General features: G+C 46.4%; 1 protein-coding gene and 1 long non-coding RNA gene across 2 annotated transcripts; one reads left to right on the top strand and one right to left on the bottom strand.

Moving 5' to 3' along the window:
* The first annotated feature begins 1,976 nt into the window (after positions 1–1,976).
* Positions 1,977–17,645, top strand: LOC142852796 (uncharacterized). The gene is made up of 3 exons (XR_012910997.1): positions 1,977–2,185; positions 15,603–15,693; positions 17,308–17,645. It is a non-coding gene; the product is annotated as an uncharacterized LOC142852796 (long non-coding RNA).
* Positions 17,646–22,547: 4,902 nt separating this feature from the next.
* On the bottom strand, positions 22,548–23,472 carry Hspb3 (heat shock protein family B (small) member 3). Its single transcript, XM_075977983.1, is given in 6 exon segments — positions 22,548–22,733; positions 22,736–22,777; positions 22,780–22,981; positions 22,983–23,051; positions 23,053–23,112; positions 23,383–23,472. Coding segments are annotated over 6 exon segments (540 nt in total). The 3' UTR covers positions 22,548–22,656.
* Between the last annotated feature and the right edge of the window lie 285 nt (positions 23,473–23,757).

The raw sequence follows: 23,757 nt of genomic DNA, 5'->3' as shown, positions 1-23,757 counted from the left end.
TCAGGATTTAATGAAATAGTAACTTCATACTACTAATACTAATAGTAAAGGAAGTTCAGCTTTTTGTTAAAGTCAGCTTCTAAGATTGAACAGTTTACCCGCAAGGCGAAGCTGGAGTGTTCACTTGCTTGGGTTTCCCATCACGCTTCTATAATGTTCATTTCCTTTGCATCCGTATTTACAGTTGAGAACAAACAATTCTCTAAAAATTTATCCACCGCTGCTGGAGGAATTCTTCATTCATTTAACGCCCTGGCTACCTTCATACACGGCTCCTGTCTGCTCCAAAGTGAAATCAAAGACCGAAATACTTCTGTTTCCTTAGACACATGTCTGTTAAAGCCATGCAGTCACATGATTGATGAGTGCCTTCTTTGGGATATACTTCTCCATTTTCCTTTTAGCTGTTTGTCGCCTTTTCAATTGGGGCTTCCAGTTTGCTTCCTACTCTTAAGACACTCACATTTCCATGGTCTAGAAAGGAATGATCCCAATTTTTTTCAATCAGAAGACACGAATTGTTAAACCAAGACCTAAATCCGGTTTAGTGTTTGGTTTGATCAACATGTCTCTACTCTGACATACAGTGATTTGACCTGAGCTTAAGTGTGTATATATGAGTGTCTGTATGTGTGTGTTGTTGATTGCTTTTTCTTAATATTTGTTTGTTTAAGACAAGGTATCATGCAGCCCAGAATAACCTCAAGTTCCTGATCATCCTGCCTCTACCTCTTAAGAGTTGGGGTTACAGACATCCCCCTCAACATATGGCCAGTCTTAGGCTTTTTGTTGCACCGAAACACATGCATCCAGCAGAAATCATCCTTTGCATCGTGAACAGTGATCTTTCCTGATTTTTCTATGATGCTGGGCAGCAGCAGGGAAACATGGTGTTTAGTCATTCAGTGGTCACGAGGGGAACTATCCAGCTTGTCCCCTCAGGTGGGGTGGGCTGCTAAGCTAAGGTGTCCCATGGGAGATGCATACTAAACACATTTCTACTTTATACTTATTTTAATTAACCCCAGCATATGTTGAGCAGCATCTGTGTTGGAGATTCTTTTGTTCCAAAGCACAATTCCAACTTCCTAAGCTAAGGGGGAATCAGAAGATGTGGTCACACTAAGCTAGCATCTTTGCATAGGGTTATTAGCTCGCCTCTGTACCTGGGGTATGTTCTCTCTAGAGAATCACGGTCTCAGTTTATCCTAAATGTCTGACTATCTTTCGTCTCTGTTCTGTACCCAACTTCCTGGGCAGAATTTCTCATCACTACAGCATCATCATGGATACAGAGCAGTCATCCCGTAGTATCACCATGGATACAGAGCAGTCATCACTACAGCATCACCATGGATACAGAGCAGTCATCCCACGGCATCACCATGGATACACAGCAGTTATCCCACGGCATCACCATGGATACAGAACAGTCATCCCACGGCATCACCATGGATACAGAGCAGTCATCCCACGGCATCACCATAGATACAGAGCAGTCATCCCACGGCATCACCATGGATACAGAGCAGTCATCCCACAGCATCATCATGGATACAGAGCAGTCATCCCACAGCATCACCATGGATACAGAGCAGTCATCCCACGGCATCACCATAGATACAGAGCAGTCATCCCACGGCATCACCATGGATACAGAGCAGTCATCCCACGGCATCACCAGGGATACAGAGCAGTCATCCCACGGCATCACCAGGGATACAGAGCAGTCATCCCACAGCATCACCATGAGTACCTCCCATCTCTCTCTGGTACAGTCCTCTTCTGAGGTCCACATTTATGCCCAAACATCTTCCAGATACCTCTGAAGGCGTAAGTCACAAACAATCCCACAGCAGTTTGGAATTATGATTAATAGAATGGTTATTTATTTAAAGGGAAAAACTTACAGATCACCGTCCCAGACAACAGCCCTCTGCACAACAGGAAAGGAGCCTAGTCACCTGAAGCAGAGCCGGAAGCCAGAGAGAGAGCAGAGAGAAGTGGCTGCTTTTTTAAAGGGAGAGAGACTGCACCCCAACGGGCTGGTATCTCAGCAGCTATTGGCTGAAGGAGCAGAAGAAGCTCCAGCAACATACCTCTTCCAGGACATCTCTCCTACCTTCTACAGACAAGGATACACTGGGATAAGAATATGGTGCCTGCTTCATCCCTCAGATGGCTGGTGAGTGAAACTGGTGTGGCAATCATATGCTGTAGATCAGGAAATTCTGGGACTTGGCATACCAGGGAGGAGAAAGGTATAATCAGGGAAGGCCTTCTGAAGCTAAGGGGTCTGATTTGATTAATGTAGCTACAGAAGGAGGAGGGAGAAAAGAGACGAGGATGGTGTCTATTCCCTGAGGGTTGATGCAAATTACAGACTCAAGGCTTCGTTCACTTACTGTAGCAGGATTTACAGCAATGTCTGCTATGTGTTGTACAATGCTAGAAACAGCTGTGATGGGAATCGTCTCTGTACGCATGGACTTAGAATCCAGAGGAGTCAGCAGTGGATCAAAGAGGTCATTGATGAGATGAGGTGTAATGAGGAGAAGCAGGTTCAACTAAGGTAAGTGGATAGATTTGAGGATAGAGTTTGGGATTATCTGCAGGACACCAGGGAGAGAATATTCTCTAAGCGGTTGTACAAAAAGGTCTGGAACCCATGAGATGGAAGTATACCTTGAGTTAGAAGTCTCTTGAGTTATTGCTCATAGCTGGCAACTGAAGATGTGAGCGTGGGAAATTGTCAGTGAATGAACACACAGACAAGAGAGAAGAACAGACCCAGGACAGAAACATCCCGAAATTGTTCCTCTCCCTTTCCATGCCTGGGAGAGCCAAGGAACTTTTCTAGATGTTCACACTACGCTCATCTAAACCAAAGACAACCGTGACCTTGAGAGAGATGGAGCTGTTCCTCCCAACCCCTAAGCAAGCAATTAATTATGCAACATCAGAGACCAGGCAGTTGTGTCTATAATTTAATCTTGGGTGGACACTACCCCCCTGGAGGGATGATTAGATGGAAGGCTTTGTCTCCCCCGCCCCCTCCACAAACTTCAGGCTGCGACCTATGTTTTGTTGGTTTGTTTCTTTGCTCTGTTGCTTTGGATCAAAGCCAGAGCATTCTGCGCATGCTTAGCTTTTTAAGAGCCTGGCTTGTACTTCTGATCAGCATTAAATAAAGGCATCCATACATCCCTGTTACGAGAGGAGCATGAAATTTTTTCAAGAGGCTCACAATCCTTCCAGAGTCTAGAGGTTAGGGCTGAAAACCCAACCATCTAATCAAGTTGAGGGCTTCCAGTGTCCAGTCCCCATCCCAATGGACTTGCAGGCCTCCATCCGCTAATGAGCATAGAGATACAGTCACCTTGGCACTTCATACACTCTTGTCTGTGGCATCTATCCCACTATGCTGTAAGGGTTTACAACCAGTCTAAACATTTGCCCGTTTACATGGACCTCAGCTAAGAAAAATCCAGGAGTTTCTAGTAATGTTTTTATACATCAATGGCTTTCCCTCCTGCTCCTCCTGCTCTTCCTGCTCCTCCTGCTCCTCCTTCTCCTCCTGCTCCTCCTGCTTCTGCTGCTCCTCCTGCTCCTCCTGCTCCTCCTGCTTCTGCTGCTCCTCCTGCTCCTCCTGCTCCTCCTGCTTCTGCTGCTCCTCCTGCTCCTCCTGCTTCTCCTGCTCCTCCTGCTTCTGCTGCTCCTCCTGCTCCTCCTAGTCCTCCTGCTCCTCCTGCTCCTCCTGCTCCTCCTGCTCCTCCTCGTCCTCCTGCTCCTCCTGCTCCTCCTGCTCCTCCTGGTCCTCCTGGTCCTCCTGCTCCTCCTGCTCCTCCTCGTCCTCCTGCTCCTCCTGCTCCTCCTGGTCCTCCTGGTCCTCCTGCTCCTCCTGGTCCTCCTGCTCCTCCTGGTCCTCCTGATCCTCCTGCTCCTCCTGGTCCTCCTGCTCCTCCTGGTCCTCCTGCTCCTCCTGGTCCTCCTGCTCCTCCTGGTCCTCCTGCTCCTCCTGGTCCTCCTGGTCTTCCTGGTCCTCCTGCTCCTCCTGGTCCTCCTGGTCTTCCTGGTCCTCCTGGTCTTCCTGGTCCTCCTGCTCCTCCTGCTGCTCCTGCTGCTCCTCCTGCTCCTGCTGTAATGGTAAAAGTAAAATGTTGTGGATCCCCAAGTGGCTGTAGCAAACAGCAGGCCATGAGACCACACCACAGGTCTCTAAGCATGGGGGGGTGTGTCAGGCAGTGGGCAGCGGGTCACCAGAGCAGCCAGTTCCAGGCAGGGACAGTGCAGTTCCCCAAGTGGTTGCAGTGGGCCATAAGAGGCAGTAAGTCCCAGGCAGGGAGTCACATGGTGGGTGAGAGACCTCGATGGAGCAGCCAGTCCTATGAGGAGCGACAAACAGATGGGCTTGCCATGAGACCATGCCACAGGTCTCTGAAGGCAGCTGGTCCTGGGCATAGAGCCACGTAGTAGGTGAGAGACAGAAGAATAGATTGGATATTTATTTAGTGGGTTATGGGGGGGAAAAGGAGAAGAGAGAGAGAGAGAGAGAGAGAGAGAGAGAGAGAGAGAGAGAGAGAGAGAGAAGAGGGAAAGGGGAGAAGTGGTGAGAAGGGAGAAACAGAAGCTTCCTCTTCGAGAGGGAAATGGAAAGGGAAGGGACTCAGGCATGAAGCTGAAGATCAGCTTGCCTTGGCAGACAAGGGAGGGAGTGGGCATGGCTTGTCTCTTAAAGGGACAGGACAGACCATTACACTATATCTTACTAGTTCCATGTCAGCATACAGTATAGGGGAAGAAAGATAATTTTCTCTTAATCTTCAACAGTGCTGACTCTAAGGGAACTTTATACTGAAAGAGTAACAAGAGAAAATGAACAGGTTTCTTGATATGTGTACTTCCTATGTCCGTGGATGATAATCCACAGAAATGAGGAAGTGTCCAGAGCAGACCCCAGATGGTTGCTTTGAGGAAGCGTCTAGAGTAGATCTATCAAGTTTAAATAATATCATTTGTTGAAAAGAAAGCTGAGCCATGTGGAAAAAAGGCGTGATAGCCAGGATGAAGCACCGCTAATGAAGAATCTGGTAACTTAGTGGTGCTTTACTTCACCAAGACCTCCTTTATAGAAAGAAACTCACCAGAATTTATCAAAACTTTGCATTCCTATTAATGGGCACTTCTATCACCTCGAGCCAGCTGTTTTTCTGAATTGCTTTGTTGTTCATGTTAATGGAGAAAAACAATTATCGCAACATGCTGCTACTGAACCTGTGCAAGCATGGCTTCTGTGTAATGGTCTGCTCTCTCCCCGAAAGAGGCAGCTTCTGCCTCTCTCCATTCTCCCCACTTCTCCCCTCCCCCCTCTTTCTCTCTCTCTCTGTGTTTCTCTCTGCTCTTCCCCCTTCTCTCCTTACCTCCTCTCCCCTTTCCTTCCATAACCCACTAAACAAATATCCAACCTCACTCTGCATGGTGTGCCTATCCATGCCTCTGTCTCTCACCTGCCACACTGCTCCCTGCCCACTGCCTACCCCTGCTAGAGGTCTCAGGACCCGTTGCTCACACCTGCAGCATTTTATTTAATCCACTACACTCTGGGTAAACCACTGCTTCCCAGTTTTCCCATAACAGTTCCAGTATCCGGGTCCCTCATAGATCTGTTTGGCAGTCATCTTGTTGCCTCTTATCAGCAGCTTTATTTCCTGGCTACTGCAGGAAAGTCAGACTTGCTAATGTGAAGCTAGCCTGAGCTGGAACAACACAGGCACACCCAGTCTCAAACAAAACGACACACTCACATGTACAAATATACATATACTTCAATACCATATTGAAAAGTTTCTCCACTCCGATAGGCCCCTCCTCCCACACAATAATCTGAATCAGACCAAATCAAACCGAATTAGAAAAAGATACCAATGCTCCTGGATGGCTTTTGAGTCCCCCCGGGGAGGAGATGAGAAGGAAGACTGGAAACCACGGTTTGTTCTCTGGGGGGCAGTGTAAATACCCTGTGGGAGAGGTCTTGAGCATCTCTGGGGAGGGGTCATCATTTAGCAGCTTTCTTGGGGGTGGAGTCTGGACTGAGGCAACTCCCAAGGGAGGGGACTTGGAATGGAATTTCCACCCAAACATTTCAGACTCTTTGGTTGTATGGATGCCCGTGCCTGGGGTGAAGTAAAATCTGAAACTTGAGTCCAAAGGTGGCTTAGAATGCCACAGATGTGCTGCTAATCTTTAGGCTGTCTCCCTGTTGCCAGGCTTCCCATCTGCTCTCACTGCCTCCTTAACAAAGTGTGTGCTTTGCATCATTCAAGTGGTGTAATGATTTCTGCATTCCTGGCCAAAACCCGACCGATGTGCATATCTTCTCAAAGCCATAATCACAGTGTTTACACAAGGCGAATTCTACACAGCACAGGCTGGGTGGGGCGTTTGGTGAAGTGCTCCTATCTCAAAAAGAACTTTGAAAAGTCTCTGGCCTTTCCTGATTTCTTATCACTGAGTATCTCCAACATTCCCCCTGGCTGTCTACCACTCCACTGCCTTTCTTAGCGATCTGCTACTGGGCAGTGAGCCCGTCCAAAAGCACGCCCTGCTATGAGCTCAGAGTTTCTTACAGTGGGAGGCATCTGAGCATGGCTCAGTTACATCCTGAGCTCTGGGTATTCTAGGGCTACAAGGGGCCAGCCAGGTAGCCCCTCATCTAAAGGCCTGAATGAGGGAAGCAGCTCCTACTTCTGAACTCTTATAGTGTGGACAGACCTTGACCCTGAGGCTAGGGCACCACGCTCCCTGTTTTGCTGCTGGCTGTTGTTTTGGGACCCCTGTCATCTTAAAGAAGCTATCTGTAGTTGCATGGCCCTTCCTCAACATGGCATCTTCAAAGCCAGCAAGGATGTCTTTGCATCCAGTTGAGACAGTATTTTATAACAAAACACAATCAACAGAGTGACATCTGTGGCACAGCCCACATCCGGGCAATGGGGCAATGACTTGCTGGGTCCCACCCAGGTTGTTCATTCTTGCTTGGAGGGAACACATAGATTGAGAAATTGCCTGGAGGGATAACAGAGACACAGAAGAAACAGACATAGGATAGACTGAGGACCATCAGTAAATACTGAGCCTCAGGCTTATTTTTCATAGCCCTCTTATACCCAAGACAAAGGGGAGGACAAGAAGACTTTTTTTAAAATCATAATACAAGGAACAAGCAAGAGTTTAAAACATTGAGGAGCAAAGCACCCAGTATCTACACCTTATGCCAAACATCCTGTTATCTAGGCAAGACTTCCAGCAGCTTCACCTTAGACCTGCTGTTTGACCTTGAAGGAGCAAAACACACTTTCACTCTCTAACCCTAAATCAAGATGGAGCGGAGCCACTTCTATGGGCTCCCCCATATCTGATTATATTTGCAGCTGCTTTACAGTTTAGAAGTAAGTTATAGGTTCTACCAGCACCCAGGGGGACAGGATTATACAAGTGCGTGGCTCACTGGGGTTGCTCTGTTGGGCCTACTCTACCACTTACAGGGTGACCAGATGGCTAATAAATGCACAAAGCATCACTCCCGAGCATAGTTGATCATTTTCAAGATAATCTGGGTTTGGCAGATTAGGTTTAAGGAATAAGGATAGGAATGAGTCTAGTATGTCTTTGCTAGAAGTATTAATAGGATATTCCGGGCTGAGGCAAGATGGAGGATCACAGAAGCCTGGGGCAGACGGGGGAGCAACCCTCCCTTGAAGGCACAGTAGTCAGAGGCAAGTAAACTCCACACAGAGGGGCTATCAAAAGGTCAGAAGGGTTGGAACTATGGACATGGCACCAAGTACACACAGTTAAGGTTTAAAAATAAGCATCCGGTTTTGTAAGCCAAGGTGTTTGTTCCTCACCCTCCTCAGCATTGCACCATCCTCGCTGGTTCAAAGAGGTCCTCCATCCTGGGAAGGTGAGAAGAGTAAGAAGCAGCCATTCCCTGTTTCTCCCCATGCAGCAGAGTGGTAAGGCCAGAAGCCACATTTTGTTTCTTCTAGCCAATGCTCTCAAGCTGCTTGTGAAGCTTCCTCGCTGCGTCCAAGTTCTTCTCTGCCCTCTTTGAAGTGGCTGGCTGAGGACTTGAAATGTGCAGCCCGTTAAATTCGGCAGCTCCTCTGGAAGGTCCTCGGTCCCACTTCAGCTTCAGTTCCTCTTTTGCCCTTTCAACATCGTCCCCACCCAGGGAGCTTCATGCTTTGTAGTTCCAGCTTTCCAATACAGATGAAATCTCCAGTTCACATCTCCAGCCTTGGTTGGAAATAAAGGAAGAAAGAACGGATTCCTACTTTCAGTCAGGCCCATTCCCATTGGTGGCCAAGGTCAAGGTCAAGCTCCAGTTTTGCTCCACTTTTCCTTGCGTTTTGCTAGTGTCTGGTCTGTGAAACTGGGAGCCACAGAGTTTTCTTTGAGACAAATCAGTGACTAACACAGAATCCTGAGGCTTCAGTCATTCTTTTCCCACATCCAAACTCCTGGGTGGTTTGTTCTTGGGTTTTGTTTTGAGATACAGTCACTCTTATGTAGCTCAAGCTGACTCCAAACTTGTTTTTCCTGTCTCTACCTCCCACCTGTTAGGATTACATGTGTGTGCCAGCACACCTGGCTTAGCGTGTCTAGGTTTTCCAACCTTCCATCAACCAGTCTTCCTATAAAAGTAAAATGCTGCGGATCCCCAAATCCTGCAGCAGGCCATGAGGAGAGACAGACAGATGGGCATGCCACGAGACCAAGCCGCAAGTCTCTGAAGGCATCTGGTCCTGGGCAGGGAGACACGCAGTGGTGGGCGGGAGACAGAGATGTGGATAGGCACGCTATGCAGAGGGAGGTTGGATATTTATTTAGTGGGTTATAGAAGGGAAGAGGAGAAGGGAGAAGAGGAGGGAGGGAGAGAGAGAAAAAGAGAGGGGGCAGACAGAATGGGAAAGGGGAGAAGTGGGGAGAGGCAGAAGCTGCTTCTTCAAGAGGGAGATGGAAAAGGAAGAAACTCAGGCTGCAAGCAGGAAGGAAGAGCTGCCTGCCTCAGCGGGCAGGAGGAGGAAGTGGGTGTGGCTTGTCTCTTAAAGAGACAGGACAGGTCATTACACTTCTCTGTCTCCTAGTTTCCCAGAACCTCCTAAGCCCACCTAAGCCTCATTCCTATCAGCTTGTCTGCTCACTTACTCTTTTCACAAGGGACCCCACCCACTCTCTAGTACTTTGGATTGAGAAATTGCAAAGTCAGATGATGCGGCAGTACAGACTCAGGGATCAGACTGCCTGGGTTCAAACCCAGCTAGCTCTATGTCTGTATTAGCTGTGTTTCTCGTTGCTGTGACTGGAAACACGATGAAAGCACCTTCAAGGATGAAAGTTTTGTCTTGGCTTACAACATGAGGGGATGCATGTCATCATGGCGGGGAAAGCGTGGCAGTAGGAATGGGAGCTGGTCACAGGCAGAGAGATGAACGCTGGTTCTCAGTTTGCTTTCCCCTTTTGGTTCAGTCTGAGATCCCAGGCCACAGAATGGTGCTGCCTGTATTCAGGGTGGATCTTCCTAACTCAATTTAACCCAGTCTAGAAACTCCCTCAAAGACGTGTTCAGAGGTTTGTCTCCCTGGTGATTGTAGAGCCTGTGAAGTCGCCAGTATCAGCCATCATACAACACTGGGCAGATTGCTGCTTCTGTCTTTCAGTATCAATTGCTGCAAAATGGAGGAAATAGTGTTGTTGGGCTTTTTGTTTGTTTTGTTGTTGTTGTTGTTGTTGTGTTGTGTGGGAGTTTTTTGTTTTATTTGCTTTGTTTTCCAAGACACCGCATAGTCCCGGGTGTCCTAGAACTCACTACGTAGACCAGGCTGGCCTTGAACTCAGAGAGACCTGCCTGACTCTGCCTCCCAAGTGCTGGGATTAAAGGTGTGCACCACAACTGCCCAGCCAGGGAAATAGGGTTGCTTTAAAGAGAATACACACACACACCACACACACACGCACATGCACGCACACACAGCCCCCACTCCACCGCATACATATATTATATAATCCCCCCACACACATGCATACAATGTGTCTACAGCATTCTTGCCAGCTGGGCCACACAATTAAAAGAGCATATGCTGAGGAATTGTTCACCAATTTCACTGCCATAGCTTGGTTATGATACCACACCTCATCAAAGAGAGCTAGCAGTTACTCACTTTGACCAGAGTTGTACATGTTATTATAATTATATATTACCATTGTAGAACTTTAAGACAATTCTGAAGCCATTTCTGACAACTCTCAGTACTTTCCTTCCTCCCCTGGGAACCAAAGACATAACAGCTATGCAGGCACGTACTGAGATGTTGGGAACTTTCCATCTCCCTGAATAGGGGCAAGATAACCCTTAGGTGTTGACTTAGTTACTGATGTTCTGACTTAGTACCTGGGAAGGGGCAAAGTGACCATCAGAAGTTTCCCTTTACCTCATCTTATCTGGCAACCACTCTCCAGCCAATTATTGGTAATAGCCCTTTTGAATAAGCCAATCATAATAGTTAAAGAACAACCCCCAGATACCCCTTCCTTCTGTGGTTTTTTCCCTTTAAAAATAGCCTGTACTAGCCATTCGGGGTCTTCTAGCCTCCCGACTGCTGGAGGACCCTGTCATGACAGAAGTAATGAAATCCTCATGCTTTTACATCAGCTGTGATATGAGAGATGGTCTCTTGGGGCAACTCCTCCTCCTTGGTGATTAGACGCTAGGGTCCAACACTATAATTTATTGTAAATCTTAGAAAGCTCTTTGTTTCCAGTCTTGGTCATCTTAGAAAATCATCCTAGGCAAATTCTGTCACACTCTTCAAAAACTATCTGATGTATGTAAGTTATCCACAGACGGAGATCTGGCCAGGCAGAGAGCCGTAGCATACTGCTGGTAAGTGGAAAACAAGCTACTCTCCTTACTATGGACAGAGTTAAAGTGTAAGCTTACTAGAGAGCGAGAGACAAACCCACCTAGCACCGCTGGAAAAGGCTCTGCCTTCTCTCATGGGGTACTTGTAGTCCGTCCACTGCCCATGCATCCCCCTGCTTCTCTAGGAAGAAGAGAAGAGAAGCCAGAGGATTGTAAGGAAACGTTCTCTTCCTAAAAGTCAACACACAGGGCGAGGGCCCTTCCTGCATGGACTCTTCCTCGCATGAACGATAACCTCTTGAATCAATAGTATATGGAATCTATAGAAGGCCCAGAAGAGTCTCTCAGGGATAAGCCCTGTTCTAACCATCCTCCGTTAGATGCGCTGTGAAGCCAGTGGTATTAACACACTGTTTTATACTGAAGAATATGCCCCGCACTACCCATAAATGCTAAAGCTGGGATTGAAGTCCAGTCTGAGGTCAGAGTGTCTGCCTTTGACCACCACTTTACACTGTCTTGACTGAATGTTAAGGGCAGCAGTGTTGGTGAAGAGGAAATTGTAAGGGTCAGAAGCTGGACGCAAACCAACCCAGTAACACGCAGCTAAGGGAAATGTTCTTTAAGTAATAGCTCGAGCATAGACAGTACCATTAGAGACAGTCCCATGACAATTTCTTTTTGGAAGACGAGGACAGGGTCTTGCAGTGTTAACCAGGCAGCTCTTGAATTCCCAGTTCTCCTGCCTCAGTTCCCTGTGCCAGGATTGCAGGACTACACTAGACATCTCAGAAAAGGATCAGAAAAGCTGGGACTGGCCAGTTGGGTGGGACCACATATGGGCAGCAAGAAGTCTTTCCGTCTCTCTTCCAGCACACTGAAATCTTTTCTAAGGGGTGGGGATTGAGCTGAGGACCTCACATGTGCCAGCAAGTGCTGTACTACTCAACAGTACTCCAGGCCTGGTTTCACTTTTTATGTTGACAGAGTCTCACGAAGTTGCTCAGGCTGGTCTTGAACTTGAATTAGTATGTCTCCTCCTGCCTCAGCACCCAGCATAGTTGGGAAGAATCATCAGGCCCAGCTGAAATAATTTTGTGGTGGAAAACCCAATCACTTGTGTAAAGACAGTAACAGTGACTCATGTTTCTTTGGCAAAAAGTGTTTGTGGCTTTGATCCTGAAGTTGTTTATGTAAGTGTTTCTCTAATGAAAGGATAAGATAAGCTTCATTGTTTTATAGGATAATACAAAGGTACCCAAACCATGTCTATATATTAATACTTGGTTTCCTAACTTTATATTTCATTTTTGTGATTTATTTAAGTCTGAATTCCAGGCAGGAAATTAAAAAAAAAAAAAATACCCGTCTCTAGATTGTTTCGTCTATTTCCCACTAGAGGGCACTATGTCTTCTTTTATCTTTGAACCAAGCCCCAAGCGTGCTGTTTCCTAAAGGTCTGTCACGGAAGGACCAGGTCTGTAAGGCAAGCTCATCATCATCCTGAAGTCATCTAACGTCTACGGTTTCTAATGAGTACCATAGATGTTCTGTATTTGAGGTGACTGTCTGGTTTGGTCAGGGTCTTATTCTGTGAGTTACTCTCAGCTTACCGACGAGGAAAGCGTCACTCAGGAAGCCGTACCTTCCTCGGCCATTGCACAGCCACCACGTAACGTGGGGCTGCAAAGCTCGATTGGATGTGAAAGAGAAAAGGGCTGTCTTTAATGATGCCAGTTCCCTGATTTCTTGACTCAAGAAATGCCTCGTGGGAGCTTTGATTTTTCATAAATCCAATTTGGAGATTCAGTTTGAGGTTGGGAGGTCAGAAGGACTCAAAGATAAATAGCAGCAACGACACTGAATGTAATTTCTAGCTGAACGGGTTCTCGGAGAACAGCTGTCTGAGGCTGTGTCTAACCGAATTTGTCACCACCGTTTTACTTGAATGTAATTAGTGGGATTGTTAAAGGCCAGTGTGACAACTTCCTTAATAAAAGTTGTGTTTCTGACTTACACGTTCTCTACCAACTTTTCTTTCATTATCAAGATATAAATGGATATGCTTAGGAAAGGACCTGTTTTACATGCAGCATCTAGGGGTCCTGAAGCTGTGCTATGCTGATGTTCCATTTCCCCACAGACGTGGCTTCCTTCAGCAGTGACATGCATCTAATTTACCCCCCATGCTAAAACCCAGCTCCATTGGAACTGATCAGTGACACACTGCACACCATCGGTCTTAGCCACTCTCCCTTCCCGCTCTCTGAACCTGCTCACTAAGACCATCGTGAGCTTAGAGTAATCACCACAGCCCTTGTCCTGCCTGGGGGAGGGCGATAAATGCGCGGCTGATACTTTCAGGAGAAGGCAGGTGAGGCATCCATCGGTTCTGGTTACAGCAGTTACAGCAGAAAAGGCATCTAGATCCACCCTGCATGAAACACATTCTGCCCTCTCCCCCAACCCTACTTTAATGTTAATCTAGATACGAATAAAGGACCTGCCGGTGGTGGTTGTTTCAGATACAAGACTACAACTACAGTCTACCTCCGGCTTACAGGCAATTTCTTTACTAATGCCATGAAACGCGAATGCAGGAAGCTGTTCTTTCTCTTCCAGAACTTGAGAGGAAGAATGGGCATGAGAATGCATACAATTGCATATCTCACACACTCATTTCTGTTGAATCGGACTTCAGACACTTTCCATCTGGAACAGAGATTCTCAGCCTGTGGATCGCAACACCATGGGGTTCAAACGGCCCTTCTGGGTCGCCTGAGACCATCAGAAATAGAGACATTTACATTATGATGCGTAACAGTAGTAAAATTACGATAATGAAGTAGCGATGAAATGATTTTATGGTTAAAGAGCTGCAGCATTAGGGAGGTTGAGAACCACTGGTCTAGAAGCTGCCATTGAGTATTTTGATTTCCCTTCTCTTCTGGGATCACGGAGCAGCTGTTGTGATTTGAAAGATCCCGCTAATGCAGATTTAGCTTTTTAATTATGACTTTATTCTAATGGCAATTAAGTTAGCTAATTCTATCAACTCAAAAGCATCTATGAGAGCGTTAGGACACAAGAATTTTTGTGTTTGCCAGCAGAACAGCCCATTATCATGCAGACCAGTCCTCCTGGGATATCAGTGCCTAAGGTAAAAAACCTGTGCACTTGGAAGGCTGATGGAATGAATGGCTGGTCCCTCTCTGGCTTTGTAAGGTCTCAGCGCCCTCTCCTGGACAGTCTATGTACCTGCAAGTTTTCATTCTGATAGGTTATAATATGAAGTAGCGGGTACTCTGGGGAAACCCCAAATAAAATGATCACAAGTGTATAGGAGAGACAGTATTTTACCATGGTCTTATGTGTTTTTCAGTTTAAATTAATCTGATGCAGATTAACAGGAAAAAGACATGCAAGTGTACCAAATGTACATACTGTGGGAGTCCTCCTCCTAAGCAAGAGAAGAGCCAAAGACAGAAGTGTCTGTACTAAAAAGGACAGAGCATAGTACAAAAAAAATGAGAAGGCAAAGGGGCTTGTGCACACCCTTAATCCCAGCACTAGGAAGCCAGGGGCTGGCAGATCTCTGAGTTTGGGGCCATCTGCCTTACATAGTGAGTTCCAGAACAGCCAAGCTCAGGCAGTGGAGGAAACCATGGAAAACAGAAAGCTGGTGAAGGTGTAATTGAACAGGGGGGCCGTGTTCCAGCTCCAGCAAGCAGCAGAACTCGGCAGCTTTGGCTGTGCGGTCCTGGCTTTAGAGTCCAGGCTAGAAGAAAGGCATTGCAGAATCTCCTTCCACAGCTCAGATAGGCCACTGAGGCAGGCATGTGTCAGGGGTTTGTTCTGGGAGAGGCCATTGTGTGAGGCCGTGAGATTGAAGCCTAAATTGCTTTGGAGAACCCAAGACGTTGCAGTTGCCAGAGCTGTGGGAGACCTGCTGAGGAGAGCTGCTGAGGAAAGCTGCTGCCATGGAGTGGAACCAGCCCGAGAGAGAGAGAGAGAGAGAGAGAGAGAGAGAGAGAGAGATAGAGAGAGAGAGAGAGAGAGAGAGAGAGAGAGAGCCAGCCCGGGAAAGAGAGAGAGAGAGAGAGAGAGAGAGAGAGAGAGAGAGAAGCGTTGCAGTCAACAAAGCTGAAAGGAGTTGGAGATCTGAAGGGCGATTAACACCAGACATGGAGCTGCGGAGTGGGGAGTTTGTCCAGCTGGTCCTCGGTGTTTCCTCACTATGCTCCCTTCCCTGTGTCTTGGAATGATAATTTATATCCTGTGCTACTAGGTGTTGGAAGTATATGACCTGGTTTTTTTTATTTTGATTTTATAGGGGATTACAGTTAAGAGATTACATGAATCTCTGAAGAGACTCTCAACTTTGGACTTTTAAACATTGTAGAGACTGTGATAGACTATGGGGACGTTTGAAGTCAGACTGAATGCATTTTTGCATTATGCTATGGCTACAGGCCTTTGGGGGCCAGGGAGTGGAATGTGGTGGCTTGAAAGAAAATGATCACCAACGGGAATGACACTATTAGGAGGTGTGGCTTGGTTGGAGTGGGTGTGGCCTTGTTGGAGGAAGCGTATCTCTGCGGAGGTGGGCTCTAAGGTCTCACATATGCTCAGGATACACTCAGGGTCTCAGTTCCCGTCTTGTCGCCTTTGCATCAAGAATTCTGCAGCATCATGTCAGCGTGCAGACTGCCATACTCCCAGATGCCATGCTCCCCGCCATGATGACAATGGACTGAACCTCTGACACTGTAAGTTGCCACCACAATTAAATGTTTGCCTTTATAAGACTTGCTGTGGCCATGGTGTCTCTTCACAGCAATAGAAACCCTAACTAGGAGAGGGCTGGAGCTAGACTGGGTAAGTGGGCAAGGAAGTTGCTTTGTCAGACCTGCTTGTGCTGATTTCCGCTGGCCTCCACTTCCCACCCACCTCAAGAGTGACCATGTTCATTCTGCAGCAAGGGCATCTTTCGCATAACGACATCTCCGCCTGCTAAAACAACAGACAAGGCTAGGGAGATGGCTCAGTGAGGAAAACACTTGCCATGCAGCCATGAGGACCCAAGTTCAAAGCCCCACAAACCACATAAAGCTTGGCACTGTAGTGCACATTTGTAATATCAGCGTTCCTATGGCAACATGCATGAGTGGAGACAGGAGAAACCTGGGAATCCCATGGGCCAGTTAGACCAGATATGTAACAGTGGACAGCAAAGAGACCCTGTCTCAAACAAGAAGAAAGGCAAGGACCAATGCTCAGAAGTTGTTGTCTGACCCTGCCCGGCCACATGCACACATGCAAGCACACAAGCAAGAGGGAGACAGACAGATGGAGACAGAGGAAGAAAGAGAGACAGAGAGAGACAGAGAGACAGAGACGAGCACACAGAGGAAGACATGAGACAGCGCAGAGAAAGACACACTCACAGAGACAGGGAGTCAGACACAGAGAAACAGAGAGAGAGAGTCAGAGAAACACACAGAAAGAAACGAGGTCTGTTCTTCCCTTATTTGTTGCTTTTCAAGCATTTTTTTCAAAATAACGTATTTTGGGTGACTTGTTCTGGGCCTCTTCATAAGCGTGCTAACTTTATGGCAATAACTGATAAGGCGGATTTCCTTACTAATTTCTTCCCAACGTTAAAATTTCTTGGGGTAACTGTCAGTTGTTATAATAGTTACTGCTAGCTATTTGAATGCAACAACTTCCTGTCTTTAAGATTCAAAAACTTTAGCTTTAAGGCTACTTTATGGGTCTTTGCGAACAGAACGTCCCAGCTGGAAACCGTGTAACAGGGCCCACCTGCTGCTGCGCTCTGCTTCGGCCCTGTTTGGGCCTACAGAGCCGTTTCTGTGGGAGAAACTCTCTTCTTCTGTTTGATGTATCCGTGCCACATATCAGAGCAGCCCAGATCTTCCAGATTGCTGAATTTTCCTGTGAGATGTAGCAACTCACAGAGTGAAGGTGAAAGCAAGTTCACGGCAAGTCATCCTGCGATGTCCTTTCTCCTCGCAAAGGCTCTATCCCCGCTGCAGCAGATAAAGCTAAAAGTAGCTCTTTTCTCCCTTTCTCCCCTTCTCAGTTGCCACTTCCTAAAAGAGAGTGCGGAAATGCCCTTAAGATATTTAAGACTCGACCCTTTTCCCTCCTGCAGAGTTGGCAGACTTTTTCACTTCTAGAGCAGGTCTGTGGGGCAAGACAGCGCGTGGCTTTGTATTCTATCTTTTGAATCGCACACATATTTGAAGGAAGTCTGGCAGATCCACGGTAGCAAGGTGAATCACTTCCGAACCCAAGAAGCAGAACATAAAAGGGCTTTGGAAATACTGATGTAACTCCAGCTCCCATTCTTTCCAATGCAGGACAGAGGAGAGGTGGATTAAAGATGCCAGAAGGTTCTTAGATCCAGCTCATCAAGAGAGAAGGAGTCGTCTGCCCTCTCCTCCAGAGCAGGCTGCTCTGTGCTTGTCTCAGATGGGAGTTGTCCTTTTCTGCTATGGCTTTGGATAGACGGACTGCCCAGTGTGGCACCCCGTGACACACTGCATCGACTGCTCTGCTCTTCGAGCTGCTGGCTGGCATCTCCTGTCCCTCTTAACACTGATCCTTCCCGGGTAAAGTTTCTATGTATTCTTGTATTTTCTCTCCAAGGTCAGCGTCCTTCATTTCCCAAAATAAACATTTCAAGGCTCTGGAAAACTCAGTGTGCCTTCAATTTTCTGTTGCTATTGAATGAGATATAACCAGCTTCTTGTGTAACTGGTTTTTTTTTTTAAATTCAACAGTAGATTTGAAATAGCTTTTTTTGGTATGAAGTCCGTAGAACAACGTAATCCCAGGGAGAAAGACAAAATAAGGATGCCTATGGCTTCATGGCCAAGACCAGAATAACTAGGGAGGTACACTTTGAAAGCAAACAAATTTAAACAGTTAGGAATTTGAGATCCAAATTTGTCACCCTCTAGGCTGCAAAATTTTGGGCAGTTTGCTCACCTAAATTTCCCATCTGCAGAATGGGGACAGCTATAGTACCCATGCTGTGCCCTTGGGGATTGTTTTGGTCATTATTATGTTTTAATTGTGTGGATTTGTGAGACACAGTGATCATTTGATACATACATAGTATGTAATGGTTAAATCAGAGTAGTTGGCATTCTCATTGAAACATTTAAAATCTGTGTTAAGCATAATTATTTTATTTATGTGGTACCATGTGATATCTCAACACGTGTATGCAACACACATTATATTATAGTTCTGAAGATTCGATGAGGTGCAGAGATAGAGGAGCCAGTGGACCAGGCTCACCCTAAGGGATTTCTCAGGACACGAGACTTCTCAGAGAAGTTGGGACATCCCACACAAACTAGGATATTTGGCCTTGGAGTCAAATCCTTGGCCATAAAACACACAGGAGTTTAATAAATATGACCTATCACTTCGTGTAGTTCAAATGTTTTTGAGAATATTTTCCTAGCTATGTTTTCTACACAGATTAACAGAACACATCTCCACTCTATAGGACTGAAACACGTTAAACAAGCCCTAGATGAGTAACACATTTCTAAGCTTTCATCATCTGGTTTTTGTTGTGTTTGTTAAGTACAATTTCCCTAGCAGTGAAAAAAAATAAAACACAAATAAACCGAAAGCATCAGAAACCGCACTATCACACTGAATGTAGAGCAAGCAGGAAGATACGGAGGCGCTAACGTACTAGGAAGTGGTACTTCTGGTACTTCTCCTAACACAGATTTAAAGCTAAAGCTTCCAAAAGGAAGCAGGCTACAATAATAATTTAAGGAACAATCCAATACAGAGAAATTATTAATTTTCAACTTACAATTGTATACATATATAATGACAAGCCACAAAAATGTATGAACACAACAACATAACCTGGAAATATATGAAAAAAACGTTGGCTCCCATTCTTTTTAAAGCCTTAAAATGACCTTTTCGTGTTGACTTTAATATGTTAATCTATGCTTCTATTGACCACCAAGAAAAACAGACATGAAGAACACAGAGCGTCTGAGCGACAGGTCACAAAGAATGGTGTCATGGGGACTATGGTGCCTCATCTACTGGATACCTGGTGTCTTGATCCTTCAGGCTGGAAAGCAGCCTTTAGTGGGATGGCGTTTGTGTAAACACAGTCCATTAAACACACAGGAAAAGTAACCACCAGTCACACGGAGCCGTCTATTTTTTTTTTTCAGATTAAAACACTTCTGTTGTTTTGTGGGAACATCTAGCCAACTAGTTGACTAAGACAAAGACTTTCTGTCCAAATGTAGTAGGTGAGAATCCAGCTTGGTACTGCATGCCTGTGTCGTGCCTGTATGCCCAGTCACCAAGGGCTGAGAGAGGAATATTCTGGATGCATAACAAGTCCCTATCAAAAAAAAAAGGAAAGAAAAGAAAGGGTATAAACTGTAAGTTAATACAGGGAACCAATATTTTAACCTTCTTTCCACCTTATTACTTAGTAGCTGCTAAAGAGAACAACAGCTATTGGTGGAAAACGGATTTTTGTCAAGCTTGAAGATTTTTTTTTAAACCTAAGGTTGTAAATCGTTTGTTTCCAAAAGTAAGTTTTGACATGCTAAATTCCACTACCAGGAGTTTTCATATCATTAATAAAAATATCGATAAGGACATTTCGGATCCCTAATAAAAACAAATAGGAATCCTGCGCCACTGGAATTGCTCAAATTTTAATTTGCGCTCTGTGACTGTTTACACTTTAGATTGTCCATACAAGTGCTATTTATGTATCTTCACACATCGGTCTTCCATACATGCGGCTACCCACCCCGTCCTCGCTTCCCACCCCATCCTCGCTTCCCACCCCTGTCCTCACCAGAGAATATTTTCAACAGTAGAGGCTGTGCATCTACAGGAATCTGTTTTTGGAACAAGAAACTGTGACTGTACCAGATCCTTCAGCCCAATAGATAGGATGAAAGCAGAGTCAAAGTCCTTGACCAAGGCTACTTTCCTTCCTCATGTCCAAAATCTTCCCAGGAAGGGTCGGGCCAAGAAGTATTTTGTAACTGTTTGCTGAAAACATCCTTGGGAGGCAAGATAGTAGACTTCACTTTGTTTTGTTTTGTTTTTGTGGTCTAATGATAAGTATGATTGGGAAAGCACTGTGTTAAGCAGGATTGCATTTCAAAAGGTATCTGTGGAATTCTGTTTGAATTTCTACGTTTTTCTAAAAGTACATTCTCCAGAAGCTTCCTGGCTGCAAATATAACCTTCTACTCCTGCTCCTCCTCTTCCTCCTCCTCCTTTTCCTTCTTATCATATAAAATGCCAAGCACACCAGACTCCAACCAGATACAGATTTCTATTTCTCAAGAAACTTTAATGAGTGCACCATCTATGAAAGAGTAGCAGAGACAGGGGAATTAGCAAGGGATGGAGTAGTGCCCAGGACAAGAATGTGAGAAAGCCACACCCTCAGCTGATGAGACGGGTGTTATAACCCCAGAGCCCCATAAGACTGGGAATAGCCCTGGGGAGCCTTCTGCAGGTGTGTGTGTGTGTGTGTGGTGTGCGCGCGCGCGTGCGTGCGTGCACGCGCGCACACTGGCCATGGCGAAGTCTCCGTCTGCTGCCCTGTGGAAGTAAGCAGAAAAGCAAGCCCCGAGCTTGTTCCTCCTGTGCGCTAGCTACATCCCCTCTTTTCCACGGTGGGTGTCACTGGGTGACTGGGCAGCCCGTGTATGGTGATTCTGTTCTGTTGAACTTGTCCATATATTGGGTTACATGGTCTAAGTTGATGAGAACAACTGACAAGGTCTCTTCTTCACTCATTGGGTGAAACCAACTGGAAGTAAGAACAGTGTGGCCGTCATCAGAGAATGAAGCCCATGGGGTTAAGAAACGCAGAGAATGGTTTAAGTTGATGACAGTGGGGACAAGGCAGCCAGGGTGTCAGATTTCATACAAGGATAACTCTTATTTTGTCAAAAGTGATAAGGGAACGTGAACTAGATATCCATGGTGGTTGACAACAAATCATTTTACTTTTCATAGTTTGAAACCTAAATAGTGACGTATGCCTTTGAATTTTATCTTAGAAAAAAAAGGGCTAACAGGATGATGTGTTGAATTTTAATTTTTGAAGGCAAAAAAATTCCTCAGGGGTAGAAGGAAGGTGTAATCTAGAGGAAATCAACACCAGATGAAAGGCCTCAAGGGGTTCGTTGTTTCTCAAAACACGATTGGTTATGTAATTAGTTCGATGGCAACATTGTTCAGTGGGTATCGGACTGAGCCCGGCTTCTAATCCTTTCCCCAGATCTGGCAACCCACACCCACCTGGTTAGTGTTGTGCCACAGTGCTGACCTGGGAGATTCAATTTCTCAAACAGTGATGGCTCATCCTAGACCTCACACCCTGAATGTCAGCCGTGGACACGAACTTCAAATAAACAGATGACTTCCAAATCCTTTCAGTGTTACTAAAAAGTAGCCATGGCCTTCTCACAGTTTGATTTCTGATTTCGACTGACTCTCACATCCCTGATTGATTCACTTCCTGTCTTCCCTGTTTTAACTTGACTCCAAGGGAGGCAGGATGGAATTGCGCAGTGACAGAGCCGTCCACCGTGATAGGGGTTGTCGTTCTCTGCTATTCTTAGCACTGTCCCCAGGGCTCCGCGTCAGCTCACAGCCGGTGCCCAGTGATATAAAAACAGCCGCTTCCTCCACAAGAGTATTTTGAATGTACGGGATGAGATAGCAAATACTCAAGATGCCTGTGCGCAGCTGTCGAAGGCGAGCCTCCCAAAGCTGGAATTCTTAACCACCAGCAGCTCAGGCTTGAGCCAAAGCAGCCTTGTGGGAGAACAGAGGCGCTAGTCTAGTCCTAACGAGCATGCGCTGTGTGAACTCAGATGGCTGCCTGAGCTCGGGTGTCCTCGCTGGCCGCAGGGGCTATTTAAAACTTTACACCAGACAGCAGATGCGTGATGCTTGCTATCCCTGCTTGTCACAGCAAGGACTGAGACTTACTAAATTCAGCAATTCAATGTTTTAATCTCCTACACCTAACTTACGAGACAATATACACTGTAAGTCAACAAATCAAACACACAAGTAATATATGCTGCCTATGATCAAAAGTCCTGCGTCAATTTAGTTTTTAAGAACGGAGTGAGGTTTGGATTGGAACTTTTAAAAAACCAAGCTAACTGAAAAGTCCCTCTGATGCTTGGGGGAGAAGCAAGAACGGTAGTGACTCCTAACTAGGTTCAGACCCAGCTCCGAGTACTGCATTCTAGCTGTCTGACTCTAGATTTACAACAAGGGTCCTCTTTAAGTAAAATTCACAGAGACCTTCCATGAAATGAGTAAGAACAGAATCTCTTTACCTAGCGTGGCTGCTTTGCCATGGATCAGAGGAGTTGCCTCTCTGGAATGTTAAACTCACCAAGGAACAATGCCGGGTCCTTTCTAGGACCAAACTCGAGTCTGCTAGTTCTCTGGTGATTTTCTTATAAAAGTAGCATCATTTCAGACACATTCGAAAGCCTTCCTTTCTGACCACAGATAAGAAAGACAACCTCCACATACCAAGGAACTGTGGATACGTTTTTAATCCTCATAAAAGTTACAGCAAAGCATCTCAAAAGTTAAACATCCGCACCATGCCGCTGTCTTTCATCTCATCCTGCAGTGTGAACAAGAACCAATTTTTACTTGGTCCCGACTGGATCCTTTACTTCCACCACCAAGATCCCATCGTGACAGAGGATGGCAGACAAATCTTGGTTTGGACGCCATCTGGCAGTTTGTACTGTCGGGTGAAACTCCGGATATAAACCCGTGCTCATCCATTCTGGTTCCGTGCTGCGCTTTGATCAGCAGCCAGCCTTCGAAGGTCTGGATGATGATGTCCTCGGGCAGGACTGGACCCACATCCAGCAAGATCTGGAAGCGGGATTTGCCTTGTCCGGGTGGCATCTCGGTGGAGGCTGAGTCCTCCGCTAGAGCCTGGGGCGTGCCTCTGGTTTTCCTCAGGGTCCTCGATGGTTGGTCCCGGCAGCGCATAGAGAGCATGATCCAGCCTGCAGTCTTCCAAGCCTCGAGCTTTCAAACTCCTCCTGATAGCGCACTGGGGTCGCTATGAGGTGCCTCAAGATGATTTTTGCCTAGCAGAGGCGAGTCCAGCGTTGAACAGCTTCCCTTCCGTGAGTGTCAAGCCCCTGGCGGTGCCTGCGGACTCTTGTTCCAATCCCAGCCGCTTCGTTTACAGTCCTGTCCGCACAGCCGTTTTAGTGGGGCCTGAATCAAACCAGCACGCACTCACTCTTGTCTTTTCTCACACACGCTGACAATGAATGGCTATTTATAGCCGCCTCTCTGAGTTGGATTTAGCTCGCAGCCTGCCACAAGCCAGCCAGGCAAGGATCGGCTCTTACATGCTCAAGTGAGCCTTGGCAGTCATGTCGGCCTTGCTTGCCCCCAAGAGACAAAGGAAGGCAGAGCTTGAAGATCTCTAGGTTCGACATCCCTGTGAGCCATGAAGTGGTGCGCTCCTCTCCGCACAAGCTAGTTGGGCCTCTCCCTCTTACCTGCAAATTCCAAGCAGAGAGAGAAGATTCTATATGCGGTTTATGAGGAAATAATACACACACACACACAATCAATTTCAAACAGCCAATTAACTCCACTTCCTTGCCATATATCCCTCTGTTTAGTCTTTTGTGCTTAAGGGACTTCTGAGCCACATCACTCCGCTGTGCATTTGACTCAGCAAAAACGAGCCCGGGTTGACAGGGAGAGTGTGGAGCTTC

This window comes from Microtus pennsylvanicus, chromosome 6, assembly GCF_037038515.1.
Source record: "Microtus pennsylvanicus isolate mMicPen1 chromosome 6, mMicPen1.hap1, whole genome shotgun sequence".
NCBI lineage: Eukaryota > Metazoa > Chordata > Mammalia > Rodentia > Cricetidae > Microtus > Microtus pennsylvanicus.
This window is presented reverse-complemented; position numbering and strand designations above follow the sequence as displayed.